The sequence below is a fragment of the Neophocaena asiaeorientalis genome, unplaced genomic scaffold, assembly GCF_003031525.2.
Source record: "Neophocaena asiaeorientalis asiaeorientalis breed wild unplaced genomic scaffold, Neophocaena_asiaeorientalis_V1.1 scaffold634, whole genome shotgun sequence".
Classification (NCBI taxonomy): domain Eukaryota; kingdom Metazoa; phylum Chordata; class Mammalia; order Artiodactyla; family Phocoenidae; genus Neophocaena; species Neophocaena asiaeorientalis.
In genome coordinates this window covers 218637-239303 of record NW_020173971.1, presented here as the reverse complement: position 1 = coordinate 239303, position 20667 = coordinate 218637, and the positions used below count along the sequence as shown (strand labels likewise).

Below are 20667 nucleotides of genomic sequence, written 5' to 3'. Positions count from 1 at the left end.
TAGAGGAAAGGTGCCCTTATGAAAGAGAAACAGTAAACATAGAAGACCCTAAAGCACATGCATACCGAGTTTCAAGAGAACACATCTAAAAACAGAAGCAAGTAAGCATGAAGAGGGACTAATCTGAGAGTGAGAAAGATTCTCTAAGGGAAAAACCTAATTGCTGACAACCTCAGGAGGAGTGGTAAACAGCAGACTGGATGTGGCGAAATATCAGCTTCCATGGAAACAGAGCAGAGAATAAAGGCAAGAATCAAATAATAGGAGAATAATGGTCTAAAATTAAAAGGCTAGTCTTCAGACCTCAAAAAGGTTTCCCAACACTAAGAAATATTAAGGAAGAGACCATACCTAGAAATAACGTGGTGACATTTTAAAATCTAAAGGATAAAGATATAGAGGTATCTATCTAAGGAGAAAAATTCACATTGTGCGCAAAAGAAACTCAAAATGAGACAGAAAGCTTCTCTTCTGCAATACTCTATCCCAGAAAACAAAAGCAAGTATCTATTGTTTTTAAAGGAGAAGACTGTAAGCTAAGGATTTGATATCCAGTCACGGTATCACATGTGCAAAGGTAACAGAAAAACACTGCCAGGTATGTGACGGTTCAGAAAGTGCACCACCCATATACTCTTTATTTAAAGAAAAAAAAGAAAGAAATTAAGAATACCAGCAGAAGACCAAAAAAATAGTAATAATTAAAGAACTGGGGCTTCCCTGGTGGCGCAGTGGTTGAGAGTCCGCCTGCCGATGCAGGGGACATGGTTTCATGCCCCGGTCCTGGAAGATCCCACAGGCCGCGGAGCGGCTGGGCCCGTGAGCCATGGCCGCTGAGCCTGCGCGTCCGGAGCCTGTGCTCCGCAACGGGAGAGGCCACAAGTGTGAGAGGCCCGCGTACCGCAAAAACAAAAACAAAAACAAAGAACTGGCCAGACTATGTAGTATGATACTGGAACATTAATTTGGGCCCAAATAAAAACTGAGACATTACAAAGGGAAGGGAAGGGAGTGGAGTGAAGATACAGTAAAAAAAAAAAAAAGCAATTAAGAGAAACCAGGAAAAACAGAGCGGTGTCTCCGTAAGGTTGTTTCTACCATCATGAAACAAGGTAATGTCCAAAATATTCCTGAAAGAAGATAATAAAGAAAAAAATGCACTTCTTTTTGATTCCTTAGGTAACCATTTACTGTCCAGTTTTGCCCAAGGCATTTCATTGAACAGCTGTTTTCTGTGTAATAACCATACTTCTATATAAACAGAGAGTCCCTGGTAATACCGTGAAGGGAATTTTGGCATTGGCTTTCTCCTTTACAGGAACACCGTTTGAAAAATCAGACAAAATCAATAGCTAAGCACGTCTAATAAATGCTGTGCAGAGTTTAGCCCATTACATTTATGCCTTATGTAATCTTCACAACCCTACCATTATTCCTTTTACAGCTGAACAGACTGATTCCCAGAGAGGTTAAATAATTTTTCCAAAGCCACATAGCTTGTGAAGTGTATGAGCTAGGACTGGAAATATCTCCAAGTCCAAGTTCTCCATCACTACACTAAAATGCTTCATTTTCTCCAGAATAAAAGCACTTACACACAAAATTGTGCCTATAATTTTACTTGTAGTTTTACAGACAACCCTACTGAGGTGTTAGGAACCATTAATACGTGTGTATGAACAATTTCACCACGTAAAATCATCCCTTCATAACTCAAAATATATGGACTCTTGCAATTCAGTTTATAAAGATATAGATACACACACATCTGTAATGCAGTACTAGAGGTTCTTCTCCTAATATGGCTGAGCAGCTTCTTTTGGACCAACCTCCTGTTGTTAATAGGTATAAACTCTGGACAAAATACAAAAAAACAACTAACTGAATACACTGGAGAATGACCAGAAGCAGGCAGAGTTCACACTTCAAAGAAAAGAACAGCACTGCGGAAGTCTCCCACTTTTACAGTTTTTAGTCCCTATTCTATACCTTGCCAAGCAGCTAGAACTCTGATGGAAAAACTGCAGAGTATTGTTGATAAGAATTCAGGGAAATCACAGCTGCAGGAAAGTGAGGGAGGAGGTCCTGCAAGGCAGAGCCAGAGAAGGTAAGCCAAAACTTCTGTCTACTTTAACTCTGCTCCCTGAACCACACAGGCACAGGGCAGACTCTAAGCAGCAACTGAGATATGAGGTGCTGCCCACCTAGAAAAAGAGTTTAGGGTTTGAGTCCAGCCAAGTTACATGCCTAATAGGAAACAAAGAGCTATACTCTTGAAGGCATAGAACAGAATCCAGAATCTCTGTAAAATCATTCACCATATCCAAGATACAACCTAAAACTACTCGACATGTGAACCATCAGGAAAATGAGATCCATTTTCAAGAAAATCAACAAAGACTGAGCCTGAGATGATCCACGTGTCAGAACAAGCAGACAAGGATTCTAAGGCTGCTTTTTCAAGTTTACGTGGAACATTCATCTAGACAGACCATACGCTGTGTCATAATACAAGTCTCAATAAAACTGAAAGGATCGAAATCATAAACAGGCTATTTTCTGACCACAGTGGAATTAAAAGCAGAAACCAGTAACAATAAAATACTTAGGAGAAAAAACAAACACTTGTTCTATGTTACGCCATCCATAAATATTAACTCAAATGGATTAAAGACTTGAACTTAAGACCTGAAACCATAAAACTCCTAGAAGAAAAGATAGCAGTAAGCTCCTTGACATAGGTCTTGGCAATGATTTTTTTCAATCTGACACCAAAAGTATAAGCAACAAAAGCAAAAATAAACAAATGGAAATATATCAAACTAAAAAGCTTCTGCATAGCAAAGGAAACCATCAACAAAATGAAAAGGCAGTCTACTGAATAGGAGAAAATATTTGCTAATCATGTATCTGATAAGGTGCTAATATCCAAAATATATAAAGAGCTCATATAACTCAACAGCAAAAAAAACACAAATCAAAACCAGAGTGAGATATCACCTCATACCTATTAGAATGGCTGTTATCAAAAAGACTAGAAGTAACAAGTGTTGGCAGGGACGTGGAGAGAAGGGAACCCTCCTGCGGCTTGGGCTTCCCTGGTGGCGCAGTGGTTGAGAGTCCGCCTGCCGATGCAGGGGACGCGGGGTACTGCCCCGATCCGGGAAGATCCCACATGCCGCGGAGCGGCTGGGCCCGTGAGCCATGGCCAGTGAGCCTGCGCATCCGGAGCCTGTGCTCCGCAACGGGAGAGGCCACAACAGTGAGAGGCCCGCGTACCGCAAAAAATAAATAAATAAATAAATAAATAAAACTAGAACTACTATACAATATAGCAATTCCACTTCTAGGTATTTATCTGAGGAAAATGAAAACATTAACTTGAAAAGCTATACGCACCCCCATATTCACTGCAGCATTATTTATAATAGCCAAGATATGAAAGCAACCTAAGTGTCCATCGATGGATGACAGATGAATGAAGATGTGGTAAATATATACAATGGAGTATTATTCAGCTGTAACAAAGAAGTAAATCTTGCCATTTGCAACAACATGAATGGAACTTGAGGGCACTATGCTCAGTGAAATAAGTCAGATAAAGACAAATACTGTATGACCTCTCTTAAGCGTGGAATTAAAAAAAAATTTTTTTTAATTAAAAAAACCCCTCAAGCTGATAGATACAGAGAACTGATTGGTGGTTGTCAGAGGCAGCGGGGTACAGGGTGGGAGAACTTTTCTTTTTAGTTTAAATAAACTGAAAGTTTAACATTTGCTAATTAGACAACATACTTCTAGGTAATCCCATGGGTCAAAGAATTCACAAGGGGGCTTGCCTGGTGGCGCAGTGGTTGAGAGTCCGCCTGCCGATGCAGGGGACACGGGTTCGTGCCCTGGTCCGGGAGGATCCCACATGCCGCGGAGCGGCTAGGCCCGTGAGCCATGGCCACTGAGCCTGCACGTCCGGAGCCTGTGCTCCGCAACAGGAACGGCCACAATAGTGAGAGGCCCACGTACCGCAAAAAAAAAAAAAAGAATTCACAAGGAAGCTAGAAAATACTTGGAACTGAGTGAAAATGAAAATACAACATATTAAAATTTTTGAGATGCAGCTAAAACAGTGCTTAAAGAAAAACTTACAGCTTTAAATATTTATACTAGAAAAAAAGTCTAAAATCAGTGACATAGGACTTACCTTAAGAAGATAAAGAAAAAAGAGCAAAGTAAACCCAACCTAAGTAGAAGAAAGGAAATGATAAAGAGCAAAAATCAATGAAATTAAAAACAATTAAAAATCAACAAAGGCAAAAGTTGGCTCTGAAAACAGAACAAAACAATAAACTCCTAGCTAGACTGATCAAGGAGAAAGCAGAAATTATCAGTACCAGAATGAAAAAGAAGTTACCACTACAGCTCCTATAAGATGTTAAAAGGATAGAAAAGACTATTATGAATAACTTTATGTCCACAAATCTGACAACTGGGGTCAAATTCTTTGAAATTATAATTTACCTAAACAACAGAAGATGAAACCCAAACTCTGAATAGCCCTATATTTATTAAAGAAATAAGTTATAAGAAACCTTCCCACAAAAACAACTTCAGGCCCAGAGGGTTTCACAAATTAATTCTATAAATCTAATAATGAAAAAGAGGATAGTTAGAATTTGGTTATTAAAAAGTCACCTTTAATAGCAACAAGAATAATGTCCAAGAGTCAACATTATACAGGTTGTAAGCGCTAGCCTATAAAGAAACAGGAGATCAGCTCCGATGAAATTCACTTCCTCTTCCCTTTCGAAGGCTTGGCAAATAAAGCTGGATCTATCTGCTCCTTTGCCAGTCCTCTGACAGAGAAGAGCCTCGCCGCCCGCTCCTGGAGAGTGCCCCCGCACTTCAGTCCCCGGGCCGTGAGTTCACACTTGAGCTTCTCCAAACCCAGCAACTCCACTTCTGCAACAGAGCTGAACGCCAGTAAATCTACAGTTTCCTGACCAATATCCTGAGAAGAAGAAAAAGAAAGAAAAATTTTAAATAGGTCCATTCCTCTGAATAAAACTTTCTTCAATTGTCATCGACCTTCTGTTTTCCAAGAAATCTTCATTTAATATGCCATATCTTACTACTGAATTTTAATAATCATGCTATTCTCTACACATTGTCAATACATATAATTAATAAATATTAATTTTTTATCTATATACTTAGAAACAAGTATTCAGAAGAGTAACAAGTTATAGAATTCTTGAACAGATTCTTAATATTACTTTTCTTTTTTGATTTTTCCAGTAAAAATTCAAACAGCAAAATGTACCTCACCTACCCCCATACTATGACCAGAGAAAAGAGCAGCACCCTATAAAGCCTCATTTTAATGAGATTCCTATGCCTGTGAATCTACTAACCCCATAATCCTAAGCTTTCTATTTTAATCAAATAACTGTGATTATCAAAGTTCTCACTTATATAACTTGACAAATTTAAATGCTGTTCAAAAGACTTGCAACTGTTCTATCCACCAAGTACCTTTATAGACTTTAAGACAAAATTAAATACTTTTTTTTTTTTAATTAAATACTTCCAATGATGGGTGCTCTGCAAAGAATGAAAACATTCACCACCTAGGTTTTTTTTTTCTTTTTTGCAGTACGCGGGCCTCTCACTGTTGTAGCCTCTCCCGTTGCAGAGCACAGGCTCCGGACGCGCAGGCCCAGCGGCCATGGCTCACGGGCCCAGCCGCTCCGCGGCACGTGGTATCTTCCCGTACCGGGGCACGAACCCATGTCCCCTGCGTCGGCAGGCGGACTCTCAACCACTGCGCCACCAGGGAAGCCCTAGGGTTTTTTTTTAAAAAACATATTCAAAGGTCAGTAATTTTCTCTCACAGTAAGTTGTTTTTTAAAAATATTGAAGAGCTCTAGGGACAAACTATCTTTCTAGGTGATCTTTATTTTTTTTTTTAAAAAAGTCCATTTTGTTAAGATTTCTGTAGTTAATCTTGGCTTCTTTATATACGGCCAAATCCTAAACCACCACTTATGTGTCTTTGGAGAATCACACATGGTTGTACATGATTATTATGAATACAACAGCTACAACTACATCAAGAACAAAATTTTCACAGTCAAAAGCTCAAAGATTGAAAATCAAATCAGGTTTTATTCTATTTTCCTTTCTTCATTTTTCCAAGACTAGGATAAACTCCTAGCATATATGAGTAACATAAAAGCTACATGCTTGTAACTCCAGAGATGGTGTAAGGGTCAATTTAAAGCCCTTAGCATAAAAAATTTCACTATCTTCCCTAGAAAGGGCAATATGTGCATTTTTGCTTATTTAACCAGCACCAGTAGGGAAGGTGCTGGTTAAATAAATAATGATAAGCTTTGTGTTTACCAAAGAAGCCAAGTAGTTCAGGTTTCATCTATCCTAAAAAGCAAATCATTAGACTGAAGAGTGAACGTTAAAGATTTTTGCTGAAGTAAGTCCACTAAAGGCGGCAAATAACTATTTAAGGAAAAGCATGCACAATGAAAATAAATTTTAAAAAGGTTGAGTGTGGGGCTTAAGATTTAATGATAAATTTAAAAGGAGCTGCTCCTCTTCTACAGGAAAGATCTTCACATCCAACTGACAACTGTGTTCAAACAGTAACTCACATGAGAGAAAAACTAAGTAACTAGAAATTTAGTGATAGGAAAATAAGCACATTTTATCAAAGCTAAAAATGCCATCTATCATAATATGCATATTATTAGTGCATGTTATTAAGAAAGAATAATAATACCAATTAAACTATAAGGTGATATATATTCAAATTCAGAGATATTAAAACGTGAAAAACGTGCATCTTAGAATTGATGAAATATGGAACCAAGGACACCACCTAGTGGCAAAATAATACCAATTCCAGAGCTTTAAAAAAAACAAAAACTGGGCTTCCCTGGTGGTGCAGTGGTTGAGAGTCCACCTGCAGATGCAGGGGACACGGGTTCGTGCCCCGGTATGGGAAGATCCCACATGCCGCGGAGCGGCTGGGCCCGTGAGCCATGGCTGCTGAGCCTGCGCATCCGGAGCCTGTGCTCCGCAACGGGAGAGGCCACAACGGTGAGAGGCCCACGTACCACAAAAAAAACAAAAAACTAAGGATTTTGGGGGGGGACATGGCAAGCTTCACCATCATCTATACTTCTGATTATTAAACAAGCTTTTCCACTAAGCAGCTGATGGTAAAAAGCACATCTTTTCATTTTAACGACTTACTACAGAGATTAAACTGATTTGGCTTCAGACATCACCCCCCGCAAATTTACTTACTGTGTTTCCTGACTGGCTTTCCTCCAGCTTGGCAACAGGTATGTTTTCCCTGTCTCCTCCAGGGGCTCCCTTGGCACCTCTTTCCCCATCAGTCATTTCTTTGGTCTCCTGCTCCTTATTCAGTCCAACTCCAGCTGCTTCCTTTTCTAAGGGTTCTTTACTCTCTGCCTCATTTTTCTCCTGGGTTTTCTCTGTTTCTAAAGCCATCTTCCTTTCCATGTACTCCTGGGTAGATGCCTCTCCCAGCTCAGCATACAAGTCTTCTGAAATACCATTCCCAGAGTCCGTCACAGGGGTCTGTAGTTCTTCTCGTGATCTAGAGTCTGCACTCAAAACTCTTGCCTGCTGAGAGCTACTAGGAAATTCGGCTGCCATCTCAACAACATCACTGCCATTTTGGGGAACGTGAAAGCTCATTCCTGAAGTACTAGGTGCTTCTGCACTGTCATCATCGGAGCTCGCAGAGCCAGACCCTTCTGCAGTCTCTAGTCCTTCCATGCCCAACCTATTAGAAGCAACAAAAAGGTTTAACACCATTTACAGCTTCTACTTAAAAAAAAAAAAAAAAGAGTTGCAGTTTGTCCAGGAAACAGACTCTGAATAAAGGTATCGGCTAGCTAGAGAGGAGAGTAGGTGAGTTTCAGAACAAGATACTCCAGAGAGGGATAAAAGGAAAAAAAACTTCAGTGAGACTGGAAGCAACATGCCAAAGATCCAACAGGATCTCTTTTTAAAAGCTGTGACTCTCTTAAAACAAACTGGTTTTGCTTAAAACTTTTTTCCCCAATACTGTATGAATTTTAACTGTTGGAAATTAGATAAAATAATAAACAATTAAAAGAAAATCCTGGGAACTCCCTGGCAGTCCAGTGGTTAGGACTCAGTTTCCACTGCAGGGGGCACAGGTTCAATCCTTGGTCAAGGAACTAAGATCCCGCATGCCACATGGCACGGCCAAAAAAAAAGAAAGAAAATCCTGTTTTATTCATAATTGCCCAAGACTGGAAACTACCCAAACCTCTAACAGCTAGAGAATGGTTGATAAACAAATTGTGGTACAGACATACCACGCAACAATACTTGGCAATAGAAAGGAACGAACTACTGATACAATATAATACCATCTGTGGATCTTGAAAGCATTATTGTAAGTGAAAGCAGCAGACATAATGACATTCTGGAAAAGACAAAACCATATGAACAAACATCACACCAGTGATCAACGGTTGCCAGGAATGGAGGTGGGGGAAGAAAATTAACTGCAAAGGGACACGTGGGAACGTCTTAGGGTGATAAAAATATTCCATAGCTTGATTTTGGTGATGGTTACATGACTGTATATTATAAAATTTTCAAAACGTGTAGAACTGTTCAAAAAGGGTGAATTTTGGGCTTCCCTGGTGGCGTAGTGGTTGAGAGTCCGCCTGCCGATGCAGGGGACACGGGTTTGTGCCCTGGTCCGGGAAGATCCCACATGCCGCAGAGCGGCTGGGCCCGTGAGCCACAGCCACTGAGCCTGCGTGTCCGGAGCCTGTGCTCCGCAACGGGAGAGGCCACTACAGTGAGAGGCCCGTGTACCGCAAAAAAAAAAAAAGGGTGAATTTTACCATATATAAATTATACCACAATAAACCTGGCTTAAAAAAAAGAAACCCACAGGAAATACTACTATCTTTTCTCTCAGGAACATTTAATTCACATTTCAGAAAGAACACAAAAAATTCTATGCTGGACTCACAGAGTTACATGGTGTTTAGTTAATAATTATCTTTCTATCCCCAAAGGGGAGGCCAACAAGGAAACCAAGATCCATTTGCACTTATCATATTCTAGAACTCGGCCCAAGGGAACTGAGCTGGTAACCAGAGGACCAACTGGGAAGGGTGGGAGAACTGTAAGAAGAATGGATAAGAAAAAGTACTGTTGTGCTTTTCACCTGCAGGTACAAAAGTGGTGAAGAGAGGTCTGGCAAAGTGACCAAAGACCTCAGTGATGACGACGAAAAACCACAGAGAAAACAGAACCACCTGGAAAGTAAAGCCATGGCTTCCACCTGGAATTTCTGAAAGTTAACTCTTTCAACACCTAACAGTAATTCAAGTATAAAGCTATTTTTATGTGACTTTCCACTGTAAGGAAAAGAATTATCCTTTAGATTCTATGAATGGCACTTATGGCAGAAACCATTACTAATGTATACAATGTGAGAATCACCGAAACCTGAACTGAAGCACTCTGGAAAATTTCTGAGCTTCTGTCAGACTTTACTTAAAAGTATGTTTATTCCAGGTAGATAAGAAAAAAATATAGTAGGTAAGTTTCAGAACAAGATATTCCAGAGGGATAAATAGAAGGAAAAAAAATTTTTTTTTTCTTCAGTTCTCAAAGATCTGTTTGAAATGAAAATGAACACACTTACCAAAAGCATTTCCTTTTCTCTGCACTGGCTGCTCTGTCTGTTTTTGATTTGTTAGGCCGTTTCCGACTCTCACCGACTTCTGCCGATACCGTCTTGCTGGAGGCAGCCTGCATACCTAACCAGACATTTTAACAACTCAGTTTCTACTATCAGGACTAAGTTCAATTAAAGAATTTATAAATAATCTGAATTGCAAAAACAGCTGCAATCTAAAGCTCTACATTTAAATTTCTTAACACACCAAAATTTAATCCAGTTAAAAGGAGACTAATCTCAAATTTATACAGATTTAAGATAAGCATTCTGGCTCTTGAACCGGATTTTTAAGGCACCATGTCCAATTTGTAATTTTGAGGCTGACAGATTCATACGTATCTCTCCTCAAACCTAACGATTCATCCCCTTGTGCTTGTTATTTGCACACAACTGTCTTTCCCCTGTTATGCCATAACCCTTTTGATGGAAAAGACTCCTTATTCAATTGAATGCACAACAGCCCTAGCATAATGCTTTGGATGCTAAAAACATAAAAGTTAATGAAAATCATTCTCATTAAAAACCGTGTTTTAAAAAAGGGACCTAAAACTGGAAGCAAAATGTTGGGGTCTAGGCACCTCCTTGAAGACTTAGCTTATTCCCATGAAGCACAAAAAGTATTCTTACCTGGGGCCCATGAGCCCACAGAGTTCAGGGGTCAAGTATGTCAAATGCTGTGAGAGTGTATGGGTTTTTTCCCTGGGTTGTATAAAAGATATACTGTATTCATTACTGAGGGGAGAAATTCCACAGCTTCATCAGTTTCTCAGAAGTCTGTAACCCAAAAAGGCTTAAGAACTGCCCTCTGTGTGGAACAGCTGGCTGCAGGGACGCCTGCTGATGGCACTAAGGAATCCTCATTCTCACCTCGGAGGACGGAATCCTCCAGACGCTCGGCCATCTCATGGCACTGCTGCTGGTAGTCGGGACTGGTGAAGCAGTGCCTGGGTTCTGCAAGCTTCCGCTGCAGTCGTTCCAGGCGCTTTTGCTCCTTTTCAGCTTCTCGCTCGGCTTGTTGTTTTACCCACTCAGCCATTCTGGGGATGGGAGAGAAGAGATGTAACTGAATGGCCATATTATACACATGTGTTTTTATACATAAAACACCCCACCCAGACAAATTAATGCATTCTTGTTCATACTGTGATATTCCCTCAGAAAGGTGTGCCATGCTTACTACTTAGCATACTGTTATGGACTTGACTAAAACCCAAAGATAATTATTAAATTACAGAAAAAGTTAAATCTGATAACAACAAATTAGAGCATAAGTATTTCAAGTTTACATTTCTGATATGCATGGCATGCGTACAATCACTAATGCTAGAAAAGTATGTTTCTAAAAAAAAATAAAAACAGGTGGGCATCTTACGCTTTTTCGTGATTGACATCTCGCAGTCTCCTTCCACTGAGATCCCGGCAAGCTTCTCGATTGGTTGTCTTCTCAATCTGAGCACCAAGTGCTCGGAGCATAGAGCCAAAACCTGAGCAAATATGTTTGGAGAAAGCAGGTTAAAAGTGTTCAAGAATGGACAAAAGCCAAATTTGTGAAAACAGTATTATATCACAAGACTACAGGTGATCTCTACTTTCTTTTCCGTTTTAAAGGAAATGTACATCAAGCTTCTAACCCAGGTGGCAAAGGTTAAGAGTACTGATAAACTTGGTTCAATCTCATGCTTTTTACACTTCCTCTTATACTCCTGCAATATTGTATCAATACCCACACCACTGGGCTATTTTAGAGGGCTTTACCTAGTGCCAGAAATCTCAAGATTCCACGATTAAGAATTTAAAAAATTATATGGTGAGATTTTGCAAGGAGGCAATTTTAAGCTGTCACTGGCTGATACGACAAGCTTCATTCTTACTGACACAATTTCGAACAGCAGGATGATTATAATCTGAAATGTTAGCTCTTTGAAAACCAAACCGAATCACCACAGATTTTGAGAAAGCCTAAGGATTACATGTTAGTGCATCAGGAGAAATACCAAGAACTGTTCATATTCAGTTTTTGCTCTTTTAGTTTCTTTTTTCTCTTCTAAGATGAGTTACTACAACCAGGACCTTAATCTACCTCAATCTGTAAATGGTTGTATTTCATAAAGTGACTTTAGACCTCTCTTGGAACTACAATAACTAGGCAAAAATCTTGAGAAAAGCACAAGGAGATTTGATTGTTTTGACACTCGTCTGCAAACTGGACAGAATAACAATCACCCCTCTTCATCTAATCCTCCCTAGAGTTTGAGAGCCTAGGGTGCCTAAGAGTGATCCAGCTGGAGAAGGTGGGAATTTTATCATACGGTATCTACCTCAAAAAGAATAAAAGAGAAAATATGCAAAATTAGATAAGCAAACAAAGGATTTCACAAGGCAAATCGAGGCTGGTACATTACAGACACCAAGGAGTTTGTTAATTTAATACATATGGCTACAGAACACAGATGTGTTACAACTAAGCCATCAACATTCATGCCCTACCTCCTTTTCCACCACGAAGTCTGGGTTCCAAACTATAAACAGCTCCATGCTGCACTGTGTCACTGGTGTTAACGAGTAATCCATTGCATTTCACAAAGTAGCATTCCACTGGAATATCCTAGAGACAAGTTTGGGGGTTCTTTCAATGCTGTTTATGAGACAATACAAGTTTCTTGCAGAAAGGGACCTAGCTTATCTTTTTATTACTCCAGTTATAAGGAGACGGTATGTGTTCAATTAATATTTGTTGAATTGCAAAAATGGAAACTACTAAAAGAAAAAACTCATCTTGTATGATGTATTCTAGGTACAATTTCTTCCTAATACTTAATCATGATATATAGAAGAAATTTCTGCCTTTTGGGTGAAAAGTAAAACTGCTCTCAGGGCTTCCCTGGTGGCCCAGTAGCTAAGACTCCACACTCCCAGTGCAGGGGGCCCAAGTTCGATCTCTGGTTAGGGAACTAGATCCCACACGCCACAACTAAGAGTTTGCATACCACAACTAAAGATACTGCACGATGCAACTTAAAAAAAGATCCCGAATGCTGCAAGAGCCCGCATGCAGCAATGAAGATCCCACGTGCCACAACTAAGACAGGCACAGCCAAACAAATAAATAAATGTTAAAAAAAAAAAAACAACAGAAACAAAAAACCTGCTCTTTCTCCTTCTCTAATAGGAAATAGGAGTCAAGGTAGAATATTCAGTGCTCAGACCTAGTAACTCTGAAGGTCCCACTTCCTCTGACTTTTAAAAACAGGTAGTATCAAGTTGAACACTGAGTGGCCCCAAAGTTTAAAAGTGACATCATGAAAAGTGTAGATAGGGGTAAGAAGAGAGGAGAGGAGGAGAAAAAGTATGATTTTTGTGTGTGTGTGTGGTACGCGGGCCTTTCACTGCTGTGGCCTCTCTTGTTGCAGAGCACAGGCTCCGGACGCGCAGGTTCAGCGGCCATGGCTCACGGGCCCAGCTGCTCCGCGGCACGTGGGATCTTCCTGGACTGGGGCACGAACCCGTGTCCCCTGCATCGGCAGGCGGACTCTCAAACACTGCGCCACCAGGGAAGCCCTGATTTTTAATATACTACCTATATAAGCTTTAACAGCTTTAGGACCAGCTGGCAGTTGGTGCCTCATCTCTTCTGCCAGCATCCCCCTGAGTTCCAGCCAATCACTGCAGAAGCCCAAGTACACTCCCCCAAACTCACTCTATGTATTTCAAAAAAATTCTCAGATCAAATGATGAAAAGAAAATATAAAAACTGTAAGTCTTTCTAAACAAGTTTCTAATGCCATAAAATGAGACAAGAGAGGAGTATTCACCAAAGTTATATGGAACTTAGGAGGCTGACAATTAACTCTGCAACATGAAGAAAAGAGAGATCTAAATAGGAATAGAAAGGAAAAATGCATTGCCGTCATCTTCCTGAAGTGGAAACTATGAACATTCATTCTGAACCACATCATACAGCTATTTCAATGGGACCCATTCATTCATTCAGCAAATATTAAGTACCTACTATTTGCCAGGTACTTTTCAAGTGTTGGAATACTACCATGAATACTACAGTGAATACAGATCCTGTCTCATGAAGCTAACATTCTAGTGGGGGAAGACAAATAATGAACAAATTATATATCATGCCAAGTGGTGATATGCAGGGTAAAGGGGATAAGATATGTGGATGGGTGTGGTGGTAATCTATTTAATATATATATTCAAGGAAAGCCTCTCTGATCAAGTGACATTTGAGCGGAGAATTAAAGAAAGTGAGAGAATGAGCCATGTGACTACCTGGGGGAACAGTATTCCAGACAGAGACAAGAGCAAACGCAACAGGAATGAACTTATTCAAGGAATGACAACACAGCCAATGAGGCTAGAACGAAGTACACAAAAGGGGAGTGATAAGGCCTTCGAAACCACTGTAAGGACTCTGGATGTTACTCTGAATAAAACTATTGTAGAGTTTTGAACAAAGTGCGATTTGAGTCATGCTCTTAAAGTATCACTCTAGCTGTTAAACTGAAAGTAAGACTATAGAAGCAGAGAGATCATTGAGAAGCTATTGTGATAATCCAGGTAAGAAATGAAGGCTATTTGTACCAGGGCAGTAGTGGCAGAGATGATGAGAAATGTGAGATTCTGAGGATACTCTGAAGGTAAAGGCAACAGGATTTGCTAATGCTCTGGGTGAAGGGAGTGAGATCAAGAGAGGAATTAGAGATGATTGCAAAAATCCAGTCTGATAAATGGGAAAATGGAGCTGTCATTCATTAAGAGGGAAAAGGAAGTTTGAGGGAGAAAATTAGTCTCATCTCAGATATTTTACTTTGAGATGTTTATTGCACAGCCAGATGGAGATGCCAAATAGACTGGTGGCTATACAAGTCTGGAGTGTGGGGAAGAGGTCTGCACTGGGGATTTACATTTGAAAGTTGTCGGCATACCATACCGACGGTAGTTAAAGCCATGAGTATGGATGAAATCACTGGGATGAGGGAGGGGCCCCTCCAAGATTAGAGTTCAGGCTGATGAGGAGGAAACTGTAAAAGACTGGAAAGGAGAGGCCAGTGAGGTGGACGAGAACTGTGATATCTGGACAAGTGAGAAAAGTGTACTCCGGCGGGGAGTGGTCAATTGTGCAAACTGGCACTGACAGACAAAGCAAGATGAAAACTGCAAACTGATCACTGGATATGGCAACATAGAAGATACTGACCAGTATGACAAGGAGCTGTTCTGTTGGAGTGATGGGAACAAAAAAGCAGAACTAGAGTGGGTTCTAAAGGAGAAAAGTTATATGTTCAAGAATATTTTTTTATAAAGAAAATCAGAGAAAATAAGGTGATAGCTAGAATGGATGTGGGCTCACGTTTGCACACCGGTAGGAATGATGCTGTAAAAAGGGAAAACACTGGAAAATACAGGGGAGAAAGAACTAACGCCCAAATAAGTCTTTCAGTAGGTGAGGGGGAGGGGTTACTGTACAAAGTAGAAGATAATTGCAAATTATTTGTAAAATAATGACAGTGCATCCACAGTAACCGACAAGGAGGCTGAATATACAGCAGGTACCTACCAGAGGCACTGGTGTGACGATGCAGAAATTCTCTCCTTACTGCTTGAGTACAAAGTATGATCCTTGGGATGGAAGAAGTCTTGGAGATTTAAAGAGAGATGTGAAAAAGTAATCTACGAGAGTGAAAGAGTGATGAACTGAGCAGTGCCTCTCAACCCTTTTCACACCATGGTATACACAAATAATATTTGGATGACACCCTAGGAAAAATGAGCCAGGCTATTAAAGATGTGTTGAGATCCTGGGTTCTGTCCAGCTGCCCAAGGACTACTTAGATCAATATTCTCAGCAGTCCTGCAACCCAGTGGAAGCATGCTCTGGGTTAGAGAAATACAGTAGAAATGCCAAGCACCACTAAGTTTGGTGTTTATGAATTTGTAGTGAGACTTGTTTGCGTGATTAGTTCCCCTACCACAGTCACTGCCCAGATGCCAGGTAAAACAGGTGGAGAGCTGGATTTAAACTGACTGGAGTTTTCCCAGGCAAATATGATACCAGGAGAGAGGAGCAAGGGAGCTCAGGCTATATGCAATGATGTGATTAACATGAAGGACTATTCTTGCCTATAAAACACTGTCCACTTTAAAGAGTTCTAAAAATTAAATGAGACATATAATATACCTCCTATATGTTTAATGTTTATAAATTAAAAGCTACTTTAGTTTCTTTTACTATCTTATATATCCAATGGGTATGGTATTTCTAAAATCCTAAATAACTTTAAAAGACTTTAACATGAAGGCTGAAAGATTATACATCATGCATCATACTTCATTTCCAAACAAAACTGCTTATTTAACGAGACAACTGATTAACAAAATGGCATTTTCTACTTGTTAAGATTCTTGTCAGTTAATAATCACTAGTAGAAAGAAAAAACAAAGAAAATTTACAATCAATTTAACTGTTTTTAACCATTACAGAGCATTTCAAGCAGAAAGTATTACGTGTGTCTTTGGCCAATCAGCCGAAGGCCACCAGAGACAACATATAGTTCAACAACTCAAATTTCTTGACTCACTACAACAAGAGAGGGACTGCACACAAGAGGAATCATGAGGTGTCTCACCAACAAATAAAAAGATATAGTTATTATAGGATTTGGGGTGGATGGAATTTAGGTAAAATTTAAATGAAACAATGTTTTGAGAGGCTCACAATAAAGCAGGGCTGTGTGTATAAGAGTCAACATCAGGTCTAGACTGTGAAGGAGATCCAGGCTCCTCTTTCCTCGGAAACTACAAAGTTAAGAGAAATGTGGAATGTTGTGTCCGGAAACCCCTAATCTGAAGCTCTGCACCTGCGAAATCAAGAGTGCTTCTCTACGTCAAAGTGACTTAGATTCTCAAGGTAAGAGTGGGATGCTTCTTACTGATATAACTTCCAACAGCAGTTTATTCTTATAGTCTATGATTTTTGAGGTAAGGTTTCACAAAGACTAAAAAAGCAGCAGACTTTCAAGGAAGTCATTATGACATTTCATCACTGTACCATGTCCTTGGGAGAAACACTGTTTCCTATTAACTTTGCAGCTAGCTTTATCTGTGTATTATCCCAGTCTGATGAAGAGCCAGGCTGACTTTTACTTTCTCAGGGAGAGCTAACACTAACTTTATCATGTGTCAGAATAGTTCTGTTTTAAAAGGCATAAGCATGAACTTGAGCTATTTTTATTCGTTCCAGTGTCTCATCAAATGCCCTTTTATAAGTTTTGTTCATACTTGTTATGGCCATGTGTCTTAAGTATATGAATGAATCCATTCGTTTATATTTCTTGCTTATTTTAAACTATTTTTTCCAAGACCCCTCATAATTAAGATCTTATTTTTTTCTGGTCTCACTTTGGATCAACTGTCAGTAAGTTTGAAAACTGGTCATCAGATAAAAGTCATTTTCAGAGATATTAAAATCCAACTATTTTGGAAAATATTTCCCCATTCAGATGGTAAAAACATTTCTGACAGTTTTTAAACTGGACTGAAGTCTAGGAAGAAAAATGGGGAAACTGAAAAACCACATTATTTGCAAACAGACATTGCTTCTTCATGGAACCAATCCAAGTAAAGATTTGGTTTAGACTGCAGTGTTAACGTGTTAATAGGAGATCAAATGTCAAAATTAAAATTAGATTCATTGAGACCAGCATATTCTTTAAATAACTGAATAGGTTTAATATCTTATAGATGGTAAAAGCTTGCTTACTTTATAATTAAGTAAACCACACATGTAACTTTAGAAGTCAATGACAGGTTTTCAAAAATATGCCTGGGCAAATCAGAGCATCATAATGATTAGTGAAAACATCTACATGACAGGCCCTAAGAATCATGCGCTCGACATGACCTATGTGAGTGCTTGGCCCCGACCAGTGACCAGATAAATCCATTTCCTTCCCAACCATCCTTTGGCCTGGGTTTGGATATGACATACTTCTCTAGGTTGGAGCTAAGAGGGCTGTGTTATCAGTGGACAAAAAATGCACGTCACATAAGCACAGAGCGAAAGTAAGGAAACGAGCCTTAAAAATCATCTGGTTCAACTGCCTCATTTACGAATGAAGAGAATACCAAAGTGTATTCTGTTAGTCCAGACTGAGGGCCGGACTAAACGCCCGTGAGCGGAGGGGTTTTTCTCCCTTCTGTGAGACAAAACCACCACAAAACAAAAGCAAAGGCAGGGCTCAGCATCAGTTTGAAGCACCTTAAAACCCTAACCCTCAGCCTCAAAAACTGAGAACCCCAAAGAATAGACGTGCCCCCGACAGACCCTCACCGCACCTAATCCTGCCCCTGTCCTGCTTTCCCATTCCTTCCAGGAACCACAAACCTGACCTGATCTTGGCAGTGTCGGTGGATAAAATCGCGTACGGAGCGCGTGGCCGAGGTACACCACACCGCCTTGCACCCGAAGCTGGGGCCCCGAAGCCACACCACGGCCGCAGGCTCCGCCATTTCACCCAGTCGCCGAATCTCAAGACTCCCAGAAGCGCTAAGCGCCACAACCAGCTCGGCGTATCTTGATGACGTTGAGCTCGCCCTCCAGCGCCCCGCCCCTCACATCTTCCGCTCGTCTTGTTCCTCCCCTGGGGATAGTCACGTGACTTGGGGCGGCGGGGCCTGCTGCCTGGGGGAGGGGAACAGGAAGAGCCTGACAGAGGCAGATAAGCCCGCGGAGCACCCGGGCGAGGCGTTGCTAGGAGAAGTTGCTAGGGCGGGGCTCCAGGGACTCTCTATAAAAGGCTAGCGCTGGGTTAGGTTTCGAGCGTTTTGGCTGTAAGCGATAAGTCGGTAACTAAGCACCTCCCTGTGCCGCAGGCTTTGGCCCTTTTCCTCACGTCTGTGTAGTTATTTTTGGGTCGCAGGGAATCGTGGCCTGAGAAAGAGCTGCTCCCTGGGGGCGTGAGGAGGGAAAGTTCAGTCCCGGAAGCGGTTTTGGGGGGCTGCTTCCTCGGCTCTGGGGAGCTCCCCCAACACTAGGGGCAAGGGAAACGAAGGTCAGGAGGTTTCTAAACAACACCCTTGGGCGGTTTTTTCCTCCCGGTTTACCAAGCATTCTCTTCCTTTGCGGAAACTGCCAACCTCTCGGTTTCTGCCTGCCACGCTTAGTTTATTCGTACTTCCGCCTGTTTGCGCTCTGCGTTAGCTTCACTTCAGCTCTGTTTTCAAAATATTTCACAGCAAGTGGGCCCTTGTGAAAGGCAGTGGCAGGAGTGACGCTTATAGAAATGCTGCTTCGAAAAACCCTGCCGTAACTTTCATTCCGCACCATGGAAACACGCTCGCACACATTTGCATAGCCTAACTTTAAGGCTCTGGGAATCCGAAGGAGTCCCTTCATATTTAATATGCTGAGATTATGGTGTTTCTAAAATCCTGAAAAATATAAAGGCGACGAGTGTGAAGATAGGAGGGTTCTTAGGAGATATCTGCACCTGTTAAACACAAATATATCCGCCCGCAGAATCGAATTCTCTGACGCTCAGGTACTTGGCAAATGAAACTCTGCTGAAGGGAAAGCAACAAAAAATTCAGAAATCATTTTAACTGTGGCGGTATGAACAAAAGTAAAATTTCAAGGCCTCTGAAGTTATAGACTCTGTTACCTTTATTTCACTTACACAGGAGGAAAAATGAGAAAGTGCCTCCGTGGGGGTGCCAGGAAATAAAAATTACACAAAATAACAAAGGTGCGGTGCTAGAGACCAGTGTTTTGCAAAGAGGGTGACATGGTGACCCTGGAGTCAGTAAATGTCTCACTAAGTATGTATCTTTCTAATAAGGGAAGTCCACATTGTTTATTACTAACAAACACCATATCTAGTCCTTCCAAAACCTGAAGTCTGAATGAAATTGTTCACTCTTTATCCCTTTGTTGCATTTAAATTCCTATTGTTAAAAAAAATCCCAAGTATTGAAAAGGCGTTTGTCATATAATATATGAAATAACTATTATTAACTTTTCAAAGACAAAAATCTCCTGAGCAGTATATAATGTTGTTAAATCTTCACAATAAGCACTTAGCACTATGACACACACAAAGTAGACATTAAATCAATATTAGCTGGATATTTGATGAATTACTAAGGTATTAAGTCTAATTATTCCCAATATACATCTGAAGAGACATAACTTGCACCAAGAGAACGCTTTCTCTCCTAAGGATGCAGATTCAACTTGGGTTTTCATTACTGAATACATTTAAATAATGAGGAAATTGATGTACCTAAAGTTAGGGCTGTGGCCAAGAAAACAGTGCACATCAGTGGAAAAAAACCTAGAAACACAGCTGCCTGGCTGGATGGCTGAGAGTGTGTGGTGGTGTCCAGTAGACGGTGTTGTGTGGCCAGACTGGTCAGTGGTTATGATAAAACAGAGATAACTGCTGCCACGTTTCCCACCTCACGGTGTTAGGTAGGGAAGGGACAGGAAGACACATGTAGGGTTGTGACACTAAGTGGTGAGGGGGTGGGGGCCTAGTTCCTCTACTATCAAAAGAGTGTAGCTGTGCTCTTAGAACTGTATTTGGTGTTCTTTCCAATAAACCACACTGACCTTGTTTCTGCCCATCTTCTCCAAAAGATTGACTCTAGCTATACAGTTGCTTTTTGAAGACTGGTTCAACCGCCACAAGAAGGACACTGTGAGAGCATCCCGAGGCAATGGGGAATATTGTTCACTGCCAGGAAATGACAGCACCAGACAACGTTTGTGTGGCAGCCCGTGACGGGGGCTCAACTGAGCCAGAATGTCCTGCTGGTCTGTAAGAACAGGAAGCAGAGCCGTACAGCTCTGGCAGTTTTCATAAATGACAGCAAGGCTC

General features: G+C 40.8%; 1 protein-coding gene across 2 annotated transcripts; it reads right to left on the bottom strand.

Moving 5' to 3' along the window:
- Window positions 1–4537: 4537 nt before the first annotated feature.
- SDE2 (spliceosome associated SDE2) lies at window positions 4538–18369 on the bottom strand. 2 transcript variants are annotated; one of them, XM_024753159.1, is made up of 7 exons: window positions 18179–18369; window positions 12263–12380; window positions 11148–11259; window positions 10643–10812; window positions 9740–9854; window positions 7321–7825; window positions 4538–5005 (listed from the first exon to the last, which is right to left on the bottom strand). In XM_024753159.1, the coding sequence occupies exons 1-7, from the start codon at window positions 18296–18298 to the stop codon at window positions 4784–4786; spliced, it is 1362 nt and encodes a 453-aa protein (XP_024608927.1). In that variant the 5' UTR covers window positions 18299–18369; the 3' UTR covers window positions 4538–4783. The 2 variants fall into 2 exon arrangements, with proteins under 2 accessions (XP_024608927.1, XP_024608929.1); XM_024753161.1 differs by lacking the exon at window positions 18179–18369 and adding an exon at window positions 15348–18156 and having other exon boundaries at window positions 4670–5005.
- Between the last annotated feature and the right edge of the window lie 2298 nt (window positions 18370–20667).